The sequence below is a fragment of the Strongylocentrotus purpuratus genome, unplaced genomic scaffold (genome assembly GCF_000002235.5).
Source record: "Strongylocentrotus purpuratus isolate Spur 01 unplaced genomic scaffold, Spur_5.0 spur5_scaffold_20, whole genome shotgun sequence".
Classification (NCBI taxonomy): domain Eukaryota; kingdom Metazoa; phylum Echinodermata; class Echinoidea; order Camarodonta; family Strongylocentrotidae; genus Strongylocentrotus; species Strongylocentrotus purpuratus.
The window spans coordinates 8,222,564-8,239,175 of NW_022145606.1; the positions used below are offsets into that span (position 1 = coordinate 8,222,564).

General features: G+C 36.2%; 2 protein-coding genes across 2 annotated transcripts; both read left to right on the forward strand.

Annotated features, from left to right (window-relative positions):
* The first annotated feature begins 426 nt into the window (after positions 1–426).
* LOC100888125 (histamine N-methyltransferase) lies at positions 427–4,437 on the forward strand. The gene is made up of 3 exons (XM_030992693.1): positions 427–633; positions 1,519–1,863; positions 3,322–4,437. The coding sequence occupies exons 1-3, from the start codon at positions 435–437 to the stop codon at positions 3,675–3,677; spliced, it is 900 nt and encodes a 299-aa protein (XP_030848553.1). The 5' UTR covers positions 427–434; the 3' UTR covers positions 3,678–4,437.
* Positions 4,438–6,213: 1,776 nt separating this feature from the next.
* LOC105439110 (monocarboxylate transporter 6-like) lies at positions 6,214–15,777 on the forward strand. The gene is made up of 4 exons (XM_030992694.1): positions 6,214–6,701; positions 9,493–9,636; positions 12,297–13,193; positions 15,590–15,777. The coding sequence occupies exons 1-4, from the start codon at positions 6,521–6,523 to the stop codon at positions 15,709–15,711; spliced, it is 1,344 nt and encodes a 447-aa protein (XP_030848554.1). The 5' UTR covers positions 6,214–6,520; the 3' UTR covers positions 15,712–15,777.
* Positions 15,778–16,612: the final 835 nt, after the last annotated feature.

The following is a 16,612-nucleotide window of genomic DNA, read 5'->3' on the forward strand; positions in this document are numbered from 1 at the left end:
GTTTTATCAAGTGATATGAAATTAACCCGATCAGAACGTAGTACATGTACTCCGTCCCTTGGATAGGACGTTAAATGGAGGCCCCGTGTAGTGAAGTGTCACCACCTTTGCACGTTAAGAACCCACTTTACCGTTGCTAAATATACTACTACTTATACTACTACTACTACTGCTACTACTACTACTATTACTAGCACCATCACTACTACCTCCACTACTACTGATACTACTAATACTACCACCACTACTATTGCTAGTACTACTAATACTACCACCACTACTACTGCTACTACTACTTCTACCACCACCACCACCACCACCACTACTACTACTACTACTACCACCACTACGGCTACTACTACTACCATCACCACTAAGAATAACACTAAACATTTATATACATTGCTCCATTTTCTGCAGAATTAGAGTCTAAGATGGCAGGTCTAACTTATATATTGGACGATTTGGACTACTATTCAGTCGCCCATCAAACCTACCTTGGCTACGCCACCAAAAGTGGGCCCGTTGGAAATTGGAGCGAGGAGGCGTTTGCTGAAGTTGTTGTTGGGGGACTTTCTTCCAGGATCATGACAAAGAGACCTCTAACAGTGCTAGGAATCGGAAGTGGAGCAGGTTAATATGAGTGGATATTTATTTTCATATATATTTCGTTTTACTATGTTTTGAGATTTATGCCATATGATTGTCTCGTTTAGGGATTGTTTTGGCAAAAGTAAGTAACTCTTTCTGAATATATATGATGTCATATTTTGTGATTGATGCTAATTTGTTGTTGTTGTTCTGTTTGTGTTTTTTTTTTAAACTCAAAGTGAAGCCTTGTTTCATCCCCTCATATTTCACCTTGAGTATATACTCTGTATATATATATATATATATATATATATATATATACATATATATATTTTATATACAAAATAAAGGCATCGGTGAACAATCTTAAGTCTGAGATGCATGGCCCTACGTGTTATCAGTGTCTGTGATGTGGTGAAATGTTGAAGCCCTAAACAAATTGCGCTTCAAAATGATCATGAAGTGCCTCCAAAAAAAAAAAAAATTAGTGACCGGTTTTACCTTACTCATTTTTCCAAGTAGATTGTATTGTTATAAAAACCGTTAGGAAAACGAATTGTGAAATTTCTCATTCCAATCATAGATATCTTGATAATTGGACAGGCGATTGGTTTGTAAAAGTCATGGGATTCTTGTATGACCTAAAGGTTTATAATCGTGATCGCAGCATGAGCTTAATGCAGGATCGTTTTTAGAATCTAAGGCAAAGTTACCCAATCCCTTTAAAAGAGGAGACATTTTTCTGTGACGGAGGAAATTTAAAAAGAGACAACCAACACAAAATTAGGATGAAATACCGATCACAGCTTCATTTTGTGTTGAGTCTGTTATACATATGCATACACGTATACATTCACATCATACAGGGCATAATTGGCGGTGTCTCCCCTATATTTCCTTCATTTTCCTCTCTCTCTCTTTGCCCAGGAGACATCGACCGCAAGATGATGTCGAAACTGTTGCCTTTATTTCCCGAAGTCCACAACACGATCGTCGAACCGTCAGAGTCACAGCTCTCCCTCTTTAAAGAGTTAGTGAAAGAAGACAAAGGAGATCTACCCAACGTGACTTTCACTTGGAGGGAAGACACCGTCGACCGCTACGTTGAAGAGTTGGAGTCTAACCTGGGTGGCAGCGGCGGGATATGTGAAAGGTTTCATCTTATCCACCTCGTACACTCCCTGTACTATACCGACGATCTCACCAGAACTCTTCGTGTACTACATCAGGCCTTGGAAGAAGGGGGTGTTCTCTTCATATCAATATTGCCAAGTAAATATGACGTTATTATCATTATTATAATTATTATCACAATTTGTATTATTATTATCATTATTTGTATTATTATTATCATTATTTGCATTATTATTATTATTGTTATTATTAGCATTAGTATTATTATCATTAGCATTAGTATTATTATCATTATCATCATTATTATTATCATCATTATTTAAGTACTTGGCATCACCTGTGACTAGGAATGGGAAAGCGAACTGAATGACTGCAACCCTTTGGTCGCTCCTCCCGATATAACAGATCGGGGATGTGGAGGTGGATCACTACAACAAGGTCACCCCTCCCCCTTCAACTCTTATATGAATAGTACAGTAGGTTATCAACGTGAAAAGGTGATGGCTCTTTTAAACAAGGGGCCTCCATTTATTGTCCTATCCGGTATAAATATTTGTTTTGTTCTGTTACATAGCATGCGTATAGGAAACGACTGAGGGTCACATTACACACAACGCTGGCGTATATTGTAATACATTGTTTCAGGTATAAGGAATGGCAGTCTAATTGTAGTACTCAGGGGCCATTCAAAGACAAAAAAAGCAAAAACTAAACAAACAGGTTTCCAATAGCTGATAGATATGCTAATATAACAATGCTCTGATAATTCGATTGGCTGACAAAGAAATGCTTCAAAGTCATTATTATTATGTATCCATTGAGGATAGTTATGCTATCAAGCTTTGCTTACTTTGTCAACCCTCCTGTTTGATGTTTTCGATTAGTTACTTTATTCGACATTATATTCTTTGGAAATGTGTAAAATGTGCAACGTTTTGTTTGTTATATATTTGTAAAAATGCAACAACAAAAACCAAACAAAAATAAATAAATCAAATCAAATCAAATTAAATCAATCATCTTTCTACTTTGTATTTAATTTTTCGAAACTTTGTGAAGCTATTTTGATGAAAAAGTTCCCAATCGTTACGAGGATACCAAAGAATGTTAATTGATACATGTATATGTTTGTATCATTATGTCTTCTGTTTTGTCTCTATTATGAGTATATATTTATGATCGATATTGTATTTTGTTGTTACCTAACAGGACCTACATCATATGAAAGAGCACCACTATTTGTGAAAATATGGTACCCTGTATAATAGACGGAAATAAAATGTAAAAGATCAATCATTAAATGAATCAATCAATACTTCAATTGATTGTGTTACATAGGCAATGTTTTGTTGATGAATTTAAGTAAATCTGCTCCATTTATACAAATAAAGTACCAACAATTTGTTTAATAGTTCCAACATTGATTAAACTTTCATTTTCAAAGCGCATTGTGAGGGCCTACGATCCTGGTGTGCTCTATAGAAGAACAATGTCATGTTTGATTAACTTGGAAGATTACCTAATCTTGGCAAAAATGTATACATAGTGCACTTGTATATGTATATTTATATTTTTATTGACGTTTATATTGTTCAGATGATTCGGTCTTCAACAAGTTGGATGATATTCAAATCAAACATGGCGCATCCAGGCCACGCCTATGGACGGACCAAGACGTCACGGCGTCCCTCGACTCTTTGAGACTCCCTCACAGGCTGGACAGAGGCACATGGTGCACGCCCTCCTCGTTATGCTTCCAAGAGAATTCCCAGGATGGACAACATCTCCTAGACTTCTGGACCCACACGAAGAACTTCAGAAGAACGGCCTCTAAAGATCTCCAGGAGGAGATCTTTGCGTGCTTGAGATCTCCTGCAAGTTCAAAGACTGAGACTGACGGAGAGATACTGTTCTTCAGGGACTGGGTGCATATCACAGTAGTTAAAGAGTAAGCCAGTGAACTATAACTTACCTAGGCCCTGTTTCATAAAACTTGTCAGCACTGACAAATGATAGTCTTTGTTAAACTTGCGTCTGATTGGTTATCAGCAGATTTTTCACTGATTGTTGTTATTTGTCATTGAAAGAAGGCCTGTGAAACGGGTCCCTGATTCGAATATTTACAGGATTTGGGGAAATTGTTTTCACTACATTATCAAGATAACCCCCAAAGTGAGGTTGGTGGAAAAATAAGGAATTGTATGGGATGAATAAGGTGTACCCACTCTTGGATTGTGTAATGTAAGTATATGTAGTTTGTTATACGTATCATGTTTTACATTTTGTTTGTACATGTACAGCGATAAGACACACATCCAAAGAGCATTCCCAGATCTCTTCAGGTGCTATGCCGGGGCTGTATTTAAGCGTGTAGTAATTGATAACAATCGTTACTTCGAATGATTCCAAGCACTGAATTTTGATAAAATTGTTCAATTAAAGTTTCAGCATTACAATGATGAAAGATTTTTTTTTTTTTAATTCTTCGAATAACTACTTTAATCATAGTCATAATGAGCACTAAGTTTCATAATAGCACTGAACATTGTTTGCATCTGTCAAGTATATATCACGCGGAGAATCTGCGGGTTGTGTGCAAGATAAATAAGCTACTATAATAAGGGAGTTTACAGATAGCACATGGTACAAATGACCCCAAATATCCACAAATCTTTTACACATGGAGAAGTTCCACTTTGAGCATCTTAGAAAAATAACTGCCAAAGTCCTAAATATGCTTCATGAATACCTTTTATTTGCCCTCTTGAAAAGAATACTTCCACCTGCTTATCTTAGAATGTACCGTCTGTGCATAAATGAATAATGTTACATAACTTTCATGAGCGCATATCCAGTATTCATCTCTGGTGGGTTTTACCTTTTTGGTACAAACAACCTTAATCTGCCCATGCGCAGATTGTATCTGTAAACTCCCTTATAACAGCGGGGTGACCGCTGAGGTACTGAAACCTAAAACGGTTTTTGGCCAAATCTTCGGGCGTTCTCAATGACGCCCCAAGTGAATAAACAGCTAATGAGCGAGTATGTACCAAAGATGTTATGGGAGTTTCGTCGTTTTATAACGAAGGATGACGAATTTCAAAGCGAACGGCTCTTCGGTGAGGTTTTTTTTTCTCGAGTATTGTTTCTGAACTATAACACAATGAATCATGGATATAGCATGAACTGTTTTAAAACGTGATGGTTAATTGTTGAAATATTATAAAAAGCAGTTCTGTGGCTTGGTCGAGACAAGTTGAGCTAGTCATGTAGTCCCTACTCATTTGCGTGGCAAGGAATATGCCATTTTCGAAATGTAACCAAATTTAATGCATAATTCTTTGTGAAGTGCCTCAATACAATTGATTTCATTCACCTGATAAGAATAATATATTTCAATAGACAGAATCCGAACTGCATACATTAATTTTAGCCAGGTAGGACAAACATTATGGCTTAACCTCCGTAACAACACTTAATATATCCAGTTTGCATTCTGACTATTGAAATACTATTATTCTTATCATTCAGGTGAATAAAAAAACTTGTATTGAGGCACTTCACAAAGACTTATGCATTAAATTTAGTTACATTACGAAAATGGCCCATTTAACACGTAAGTATTTGTGAATTTCTTTAATACAAATTATTTCATTCACCTGATAAGAGTAATAGCATTTCAATAGTCAAAATAAAAACTGCATGTATTAAGTGTGGCAACAACTAATGTATGCAGATTGGATTCTGTCTATTGAAATATTATTATTCTTATAAGGTGACTGAAATAGTTTGTATCGAGGCACTTGATTCACTTGGGGCGTCATTGAGAACGCCCGTAGATTTGGCCAAAACCCGTTCCTGGTTTCAGTACCTCAGCGGTCACCCCACTGTTACTATAGTAGCTTCTCGATTTTTTCACACGAACCGCAGATTATCCGTCCGCGTTTACCTTGCGAAAACTGCATATTAATTCCAATAGAGGCACTTCACAGAACCTTTTGGGGGACATTAGTAAAATTGCACATTTGCTTTTAGCTTTTGTGTATTTGTGATGTATTGCCATTAGCCTATGTGTATTTCGGATCGTCCGTGTCACATGATTCGGTGTTCGTAACTGGTGAATCCATCGAGGCATTCCACGTACATATATGTATCATTTGCTTGTGACCATAGGCCATTTTCGTAATGTAACCAAATTTGCATACGTCTTTGTGAAGTGCCTCAATGCAAATGTTGTCATTCACCTGGTAAGAATAATAGTATTTCAATAGACAGAATCCAAACTACATACATTAGTTGTTGTCAGGTTGGACAAACATTATGGCTTGACCTACCTAGCAACACTTGATATATGCAGTTTGCATTCTGACTATTGAATTACTATTATTCTTATCAGGTGAATGAAATAATTTTTATGGATGCACTTTACAAAGACTTGTGCATTAAATTTAGTTACATTACAAAAATGGCCCATTTAATACTTAAGTCTTTGTGAAGTTCCTCAATATAAATTATTTCATTCACCTGATAAGGATAATAGCATTACAATAGTCAAAATGCAAACTACATGTAATAAGTGTGGCAACAACTAATGTAGATTGGATTCTGTCTATTGAAATACTATTATTCTTATCAGGTGAATGAAATAGTTTGTATCGAGGCACTTGATTCACGTGGGGCATGATTGAGAACGCCCGTAGATTTGGATTGGTAATTTAGAGAACATACAATATCAATATATTGGTGCGTATGGATTTTACAAAACTGTCGACACAGCTTTACTAAACAACACAAGATGGCATACCATATTGGTCCATGGAAAATAGTACCTGCTTTGTTTCTGCAGACCTGTTTTTTCCTTGCGACGATAAAATCTATCGGGGTTTACTTTCCAGAACTTCGCAGAGACTTGGGAATCACAGCCACCGATTTGGGTATTACCTTGGGTATATTCGAAGCATTTTCGTTTGTGCCAGGTATGTTGTTCCCTTTGATTACTAAGCCATTTACAGTGCGAGAAAATATAGAAATCAAACCTATAACCATGTGAATTGAGATTTTTGTCAATGGTATGTTTAAAAATTAAGTTGAGTTATTGTCAAGTAATTTTGTTTTGAGAGAATCTGTGTAGAACCTATGTAAAAAAGGTTTGCCATTACATAAAAATTTGTGAATGAATATTGTAAGGTTTTGGAATCATTACAAAAAGGGATAAGCAATAGGCCGCCCTGTTATTGTAAACAAATGTAATGCATACGTCTTTGTGAAGTTCATCGTTACGAGTTATTTAATTGACCTGCATCGATTATGTTTTGTTACCTAATGGAAAGCTATAATGTTTGTCCTACCTATTAAGAACTAATTTATGCGTTCGGACAATTGACATACAATTGTCCATAACAGGTGAATGAAAATGATGCCAATAACTTCAATTCAATTCAATTCATATTATTTTATTTCTATAACTCAATCAAACAATTAAAACCTGCTTTTCTTAAGTGTTTATCAAACGCTCGTTCCTTAAGTATACGGTTTATCAAAAGACATTTTCAATATGTTATAGAAAATGAAACATCACCAATTCAGTCAATTGGTATAGTGATTAAAGCACATACAGCATGTATGACTCACCTAATCTTTGTCCGATATCATTCATACTTTCATCAGTCTGCTTCTCCTGTTTTTCTTTTTTTTTCTTACTTTTTTAGAATAGTTCCCTGTAAAGGTGGGATTTTCCTTTTAACTTATAGTATGTGAGCCTCTTTTGAATTGCAGTTAGACAGGTACAGCATTTTACAATATTTATTTTATGCTTAATATTTTGGTGTTGATAAATGTTAAAACAAAAGGGTAAGTTCTAATAAAGATAAAACTTTATCCTTTGAGATTCTTCATTCCTTTCAAAAGAACATGACTGAAATTCCGGAAAAAAATATTTGTTCTTCAAATTGCCTTATATTCAGAATGTCATAAAAGTAACTCGACAGTTTTGAATAAACTGTCGGTATTCATGTGTGTATTCCCGTATGACTTTCAGTAAGTTTCGATCACTCTACCTATGTACACTTCAAATCGACTGAATTGGTGATGTAGTTAGGTACACATACGGCTCAAACAGGAAAATGCCCCCTTCCCCCTCCCGGGAACGGAGGGACCGCATGCGTGTTCCCTAAATCTCCGGCTTGTAACAAAGAAAAAGGTCGACCCGTATTGACTTTACACACACGGACTTATGCTGAAAAGGGGGGAGGGTGCTTGGAACACACATATGCGTACCCTAAATAACACTGAGTGTGGGGCGGGGCAAATGGTGTTCACGTAAACTCTATTTCATACAAATTTAATGCTGGAAACGATGCCACCGCCCTTTTTTTTTGTTTTTTTTTTTGTTGAAAATCGGCACCCAAAGTTCCAAAATGTTAGGAGCCCACCAGTGGTATTATGCATTTCAGAACACAATTTTAGACTGCACTTTTTTTGTTTTGTTGTAGAAAACCCACTATGGAAAATTTAGTGTAGAATAGTGTAGGATCTGACCCACCAATAATACAGGGACACTGGAGTTGCTCCAAACAGGTCAAACAGTAACATCAACTGTAGACAGTCAAAATGACTGCTTTAAACTATTTTATGGGGTAGTAGAATCACATTCAATCTCTTTTTAGGTATCAAAATATAATAATATTTTGAGAGTATGAGGCTTTGATATCAAAATAGTTGTCAGGTACCCAAAATATAATGTTAAGGGCCTAAATATAACATTCGGGATTTAAGAGCATCAAACTATAGTTATATAATGTATTTTCCTATAAATAAATATATAATTGTGATATAGTAAAGGTACTATGTCCCATTTTCAGGCCAAACAATGAAAAGTTTAAATTCCAAAGGCATTTGAAAGAAAATACTAATTTAGAACTTCCCTTTAAAAAAGGAGGGCTTGAAAATATCTTTAAGTGGAAAAATAACGACTATTAGTTGTCGAATCGACTTAAGAGCTATAGAGCCATTAAGTAATAGTCCGATTTTCAGACCATTGTACCGAATGGTCGTACGTTTTATGCTGCGCAAAGATTCAATCAGTTTAGTTTTGGCCATTACAAGAAGTGGGGTATAGATGTAGACTAACGCTCATGACCCTTTACAGCTCATTTTATGTATGTTACTACCAAAGGAGAAAAAAAACAGTGACTTAATAGTTTCTGACAGTGAAGTCTAGCAAATAAACGGGGTTCCTTGCATAACTTGAATATTAGGACACTGCTAACGTTTAAATTCACATATAGGACATATATGACATATTCATAATTCCTGCAAAGTTCTACAGAATTTGATGTTCGCTGCAAAAGGGACATAGTACCTTTAAGTGTAGTTGTTAATTTAACCAATATTTCATCCTTGTGGGGGGGGGGAGGGGGCAATCGTGTATCTTACTGACAATAATACTAAACCATAATATGATGTGTAGAACTCATCGTTGATAGTCATTGATAACAAATTATACATCGCGAGCACCCACACCTTCTATCACAATGCTAAAGGTCCATGTATTGATCAAAACGTAAATACTGGCCTACCTAAGGGTTCATTGCCTTGCTTGAATAATGTAGGTATCAATACTCCTTGTTTTATTATGTCATTAACAAGAAATACGTAGATATGCGTGGTTTCGAAATTTTAGTTTTCCAAGAGAAATGTTGAAGAATAAAATCTAAATTTGAATACACATCTCTGTTGAACTTGAAAGGCTGTCTAAATCAATTACAGGTTCCTTTGTGGCGATTTTGAACCATAAACATGGGATACAGCGCCCTCTCATAATAGGTGGAGCTATCTTAGCATCTGTTGGTTTAATCTCATCATCACTAGTTGGCACCAGTGCACAACTTTCCATCTGTCTCGCGGCTTCTGGTAAGTGATTACATTCTATTCGCATTAAGTGCCCTTTTTCAACAATAAAATTGGCGTGATTGTTTCAAAATAAAGTGAGTTCCTGTCATGTGATTGCATTATTAAAACAAGGGGGAACTTATTTGAAAAGGCTGATCAGGAAGCAGTAAGGATAAGTGTATACTAGGAGGTTTCGGAACAATCAACATGGTAAGGAAGTGTCTTGCTAACAGTCAAACCCACTGTACGCGAAACTGCTCATATTGGGCTTCACCATAATATGGCATGAAGTGTGGTCCACAACTTCCAGGTTTACTCATATTATTGGATTTGAGGGCATTTTACGAGCCATTCTTTGCAGGGGATTCTTTTTCTATGATAATCTTTCAAGAAGGAAAAAAGGGGAATAAAAAAGACTATTGTTCGACGATACCCCCCTCCCCCCCCCCAAAAAAAAAAAATAATAATAATAATAATAATAATAAATAAAAAAAATAAAATAAAAAAAAAATCAATCTTTTGTTTGATTATCCCATCTGTACTTTGATGGAAAATGTAATATACGAGGCGAAACAGAAAGATTAATTAAAACAATATGCACCGTGAGACAAAAAGAAGCCAATACAATACTTTCTTACTCTATTGTCGAATGATATTTTGTGAAAGCTCAAAGCTTTTACATCATAGGGTAATTCAATCCATCGTTTTTCTTCTCTCTATTTTAAACTTCTCTTTTTAAAGTTAGTTTTAACCGTTGGAAATTCGATTTTAGAATATGAATGTTTCAAAACATAATTACTGTTACTAAATACAAGTTAATAACATGTACTCTCTGATAGCATATCATGTGCAATTGTGTACATTATACGTTAAGTGCGTACATGTCACCTCTCTACAAATCTTTTGACATCTAATTTTGTAAATACAATTGATACAACCAATCCACATCTAATACACAACGAAGAGCTCTATTTCTAAGTTGTTGTAGATGGTCGTTAAGTACTTATTCTTGGCCAGCGAATCCATATTGTCGATACAATGCCACCAGTTAATTGATTTTATAGTTTTTACAAGAGCTTATATCAATATCATGTTCGGTCGATTTGATGTTTTGCTAAATAATAAATCCATACTTGTGTAATACTCCCATTTCGCTGGCCAAGAACAAATGAATAAATATGCCGCCGCATCCTTCATTTTATTCATGAAAGAAAAACTGTGTCAACCTGTCAATTAAAGATATGTATTTTTAAATATCTGATTGAAATTTAAAAAGTCATACATGAATCATGAAAGGAGGTGTCGGCCTTTTGCCTAGGAGAGTTGTATTTCAATATATTGTGTATGCGACGAATGTGTACGAAACACATTTAATTCGTTTCAATTAAATTCAATTAAATTCAAATGTATTGGTTCAAAAGGAAATTCGTTGCGTTTACATGGATTATTCGCAAAAAAAAATGCAAATGTAACGTGATACATACACCATAATACGAGTTAATGTATAGAGAGAATAAACAAATAGCACTTTAACATTTACCTTGTGGTATTTTCTCTAAATTTACATTACATTCAATGCTTATTCATATTTTCTGAGTAATTACAAACAGAATGATTAATATTATTGTTATAAATATTTTTATTACTATTATTATTATTATTATTATTATTATTATTATTATTATTATTATTATAAGTTTGACTCATTATGTCATTACCATAAAATATTGTAATTAAGGAAACAATGAACTACAAACAGTTAACAATCAAAATAATTTATCAGAATTATTTTCTATATGGCGGAAAAATAACCATGTATATATCCTAGTCAGTTACACATACTGTACATGAGCAAATGCAATGAGCAAATGAAATGCAAAGTTGTTCTGGGGAATGCAATACCCTATTCCGATAAATCCACCACTTTTTTTCCTGTAAACGAAACCAAAATATGAATACAGTATGTATGCAATATGAATAATTATAAAGGCAGTATTAACTACTAATTAATCAGAAAATCAGTAGATTATGACATGTGAATATAAATACAAGAAATACTCGTTCATTTCATCAAGTATTACTGTCCTATGATAAATACAAGTAAGTTTTTGATAATTTCCTTCGAGCCAAGATAAAAGAAGTATATTTTAAATCATATATTTGTAATGTCATTCAGCAGACGGATAGAGTACGGAACAACAGAGTTCAGGTACCTGGATTAATTACACACAGACGAATTTGAATGCTGCATCATGCAGAGGCCCACCGTGTGAAACAAATAGAAATGACATCTAATGAAAATAGATTCACAAGCGTTAAAATTGATTGACAATTTATTAACCTGAATGAAACATGACTTTAATATTTATCTTTGACATTCGAACGATCAATTGTGGACATAATTTAATGTACTTATGTGATATCATAATTGTTACTTCAATGATGAAATGTCGAGATTTTATTTCAATCTCAATTTTCCAGGCTATCACTAAGATTTAAAACTTACTCTTCTTCTTAATTGCTGCAGTCATATCCCGAGAGCGTCGAGAAAATTCCCCCTTTAAACGTTCTATTTGTTCAGTCTTACAAAAAAGGCCCATCGGTAAATCCATATGCTTGATGCTGTTTTAAATAATCGATACGTTTCTCTCTATTTGTTATTCTTGCACTTGTATTACTAGGTTTGGGCATCAACATCATGTCTATCACTCTTGGAATAGCTCTAAGTGAACAAAGCGGAGACAGATTTGATCTTCTCTTTGGCATCGGAAAATCGGGATATTCACTAGGTATGAGCGTGTTCCCACTGCTGGCCGAGTACCTGAAAAATATCTATGGTTGGAGAGGATCTCTCATTATCATCGGAGCCATCATGGCAAATATAATACCCCTTGTGCTTCTCGTAGAGACTGATAAAGGCCTGACCGAGAGAGGAGCTGCACAAGGTGAAGAGAAAAATCCGTCTATGAATGACGTGAACGACAACAGTGAACAAGAAACAGCAGATCAAAGCCAACAAGCACTTATAACTAGAGATGAAGAATACCCAGTCCAGTCAGATAATAATTCAAGGTGCTCGAAGAATAATTGTTCATCACTTTACAAGCTTCTTGCTGATTCAGTTTTTAACCGTGATAGATGTCTCGTTGTTATCCTGACAGCATACACTATCTTCTCCATGGTTGACGCTGGCTGGCACGCCTTCCTCATTCCGCGCGCTGTCCGCCGAGGGTTGCCTACCTCCAGGGCTCTTTACCTTGCCTACACTGCAGCCGTAGCCTGCTTTATTGGACGATGCTTAAGTGGTATGATCCTCAAACCGAAGTTCATCACGGCTCACGACTGGCACATGGTGCTGACAATCATCAATGCACTTTCTCTTATTGCTGACGTATGCTTCCCGCATTTCGCAGTGATGATCGTTACTTCGTTCGTGACGGCCCTGACGATCGGAGAAATGAATATTCTGATGGTTGTGATATGTAGAGACCGGGCACCTCTTCCATGTTTTCCTGTCATCCTTGTCGCGTCTGAAATCATCTTTGGTGTGGGAGCGTTCATCGGTACAACTCTAACAGGTTCTGTATTCCTTATTTGATATACCTATCTCCAATAGCCCTCTATTCTCTCTGGATCCCTCGTCACTATTTTATTCACCTGCTATAGAGGGTATCTCACTGAGCGGCGAATGCTTGCGAACAGGGTTTGTAAAAGGTTGCAAAAGGTTCGTAATTCCTGCAAAGTTGTACAGAACCAGCGGCCCAGCGCACTTAGATCAAACAAACGAAGTTCCAATATCAGAGTAATGGAACAAATGGGAAGGAACATAGTATATACAAATGTTCCCTGTCTGCCGGGGTCCCTCTGCTTCGTCTGGCCACTGGGGCCCGTTAAAAGGGGCCTAAACATGCATTTAATCAAAAGAACGAGGTACCACTTGAAACCAATTTTAACTTCATGGCATTCATGTATTTAATTCTTTGGATTAAATTGTTGCTGCTTAGTGCCGCCAGACGCCAGAAAATGTGGCCCACAGGCCCATTAGTTTTACATTGAACCAAGTAAGATATTCTAAGTACCACTCAAAATCGATTTGAAATGATCGGTTTAATCTTTCAGACTATATAGGAAAAATCATTATGACAGACAAATTGTCTGCTAATTAGGGCCCATCAGCAGCCAAAAAGGGGCCTCTAGAATACGCCATAGATTAGTCGAACGAGATAATCTTTGAAACAAATTTTACCAAAATGCATACATGCCACAATTCACTGAATGACGCCACCACCCCACTCCCTCCCCCCCCCCCAACAAAACAAAACAAATCATTTGCTGCATGGGGCCCACTAGACGCATTTTTTTCGTTTAAGTAGCAATCAAACACCGGTATAAAATGCTCGGGTACTTACTTCATGAGAGAAAGATTTTCTGCTGCAAGGTGCCGCCACCGTGACACACCCTTAAAAAATGGGGCTCCCAATGACACATGAACAAACATAGGAGATACAACGCAAAGCCCATGTTAACTTAATAGTAACATTCCACCGAGTACAAAAATGCTAACGGAAGACAAAATTTTTATTTCTGCATACGGTCCACCATATAGAAAGAAGGGGTTGCCCAATATGGCCCAATTAAGAGCCCAATGAAACGTTTTTAAAGGTTAAAGATAAACTCCAGTTCTGGTAAAAAAAAAAAAAATTAATTCTCACAGAATCAAACGAAACTTACACTGAATGTTCACGATTACAAATAAATGACATGTGCCAAACAATTTTGGAAGAAAATGTATACTGGCTGAGTAATGAGCATAGAAAGACGAGGAAATCAAGGTAGTACTAGCCCCGACACCATGTGTGTTGTTCCGTATATAGCTTTCTGTGTACAGTGCTTGTTACTTTACCAAGACTCGGTCAAATTTATTATGATTTTGATGACTCCAGAACCTTGCAGTGCACACAAATACTAACATGCTACATGGTCAGCTGTTTCTGATCCTTTCCACAACTTTTCTTTTACAATGCAATCGCATTACCAGTAATAAAGTTTATCTTTAAATATACAATGTAACATGACATTTCCATTATATTACATTAAACCATATGTACTCATAGTATGGCAAATCAATTATAACGTCATAACGTCATTTTGTTAGAGAAAAAAAAACCTCGTAGGTTATACATCATTTAAAATATGATTTTAGATTGTGTGTAGGAACGAAAAAGGAGCGTTGTCTGCCACTACAGCATATATACATTACAGATCTATTTGTTTATCTATTTCTATAATTTTTCTGCTTTCGCTTAGAGCAATTTACTAGTACACGAGCTGTAAAGTTGTAAATAAATATTCTACTATAAATACGATGCGATAATTAAGACATCATTAATCTAGACATTCTTGTAGTAACAAAATAATTTTCGTCATGGTTTCGAAGCTTTCATACCTTTTAGTATTATTTGTTTTAATTCAATATGTGTTTATTCGTTATATATTGTTCTATCGTAGAGGTGTTGTGATCTAGTGGATAAGTCACCCGACTGTAGATTACATGGTACGGGGTTCAAGTCCTGCCGCTGCAATCATGTCCTTTGGCAAGACGTTAATCTATACTTGCCACTCTCCACCCAGGTGTAAATGGGTATATACCTCATATGCTTGAGCGCTAGTTACTTTGGCAGCTCGGCTATGACCAGGGTAACATGTGTAAAGCGCCATGAGCGTCAGACCCTGGCGGATACCGGCACTATGTATTTGTGACAGTTTATCATTTCTTTTTTGAAAATAACAGTTTATATATATATATATATATATATGTATTTGCTAATTTCGATGCATTGTCAGTAAAATACTTATTGTACGTTTTATTATTGTTAACGAAAAACTGTAAACTTACATGAATGCAGAAGAACATCAAATCAAATCAAATCAAATAAGTATCCATATTATTTTTAAATTAATTTCAATCTCTCAGGTCTGGCTGCCGACAATCTGGGCTACAATGAAGCATTCCTACTGCTTGCTGGGTTCGAGTGCCTTGTGCTTTGCATTATGATGTCAGCAAGATGCTCTAAGAGAAGTCCTATTACAGATTAATCATGATGTAGAAAATACAATTTTTCAGAAGAATGCCACTTTCCATGATCAGTGATTTCTCCCCACGTCTTTTCTGTCTTTTCGTCTTGTATATATTTTTCGCGAAATTGGTACTTTTTTCCGCTTTCGAAATTTACTGAATAGTAATCATACTATACTATAGTGTGTTAAACCAAATATATTCACCTATGGTAGCTTATGATTAAAAAAGCATAATCAAATGTGAACTTGACATATACTTCACGGTAAAAATAAACTTGTTTTTCGTCTAAAGAGACCCTATTAATAAGTTTTCTGCAAAGGATGATTGAGCACCGGGGTTTTTAAAAAGGTGTCGTCCAAATCTCCTTGTACCAAGCTTGAGATGTTGCACTTGCGGGTAAGGCCATAAAATATTTGTTGCATTCTGCTTCATTCGTTAGTGTTTCATTTTGTTGGAAGTGATGCAATATATCCTAGCTTTCATAGGACCTTGTTCCAATGGACAAGATAACCTACAATTAGTTTTTAACAGTTTTAAACATAACCTTCAATAATCTCCCTCCTAACTTATGCAGTGCACCATTGAACATACATAGAATGCGAAAGGTGCTTGAGGTAATTGTCTCGAAAATCACAAGAAAACTCTAATATGTTCTAATGCTAGGACTCCACTGGGCCAGCGCCAGTTGGTGCCAGTTCGCGCCAAAGATTATGTGATTGGCGCGTAGTGGCTCGATGTGGCACCGAATAAATATCTGCTCGGCATGTGTCACCAAGTGGAATAAACTGGGTGCCATATGGCGTGCGCCAGTGGCGGATCCAGGGGGGGGGGGGGGGGCGGGGGGCCCGGCCCCCGCCCCCCCCCCCCCCCCCCTTGAGAAAAATATCATGTAAAATCACGTGATTTTTACCTTTTTGG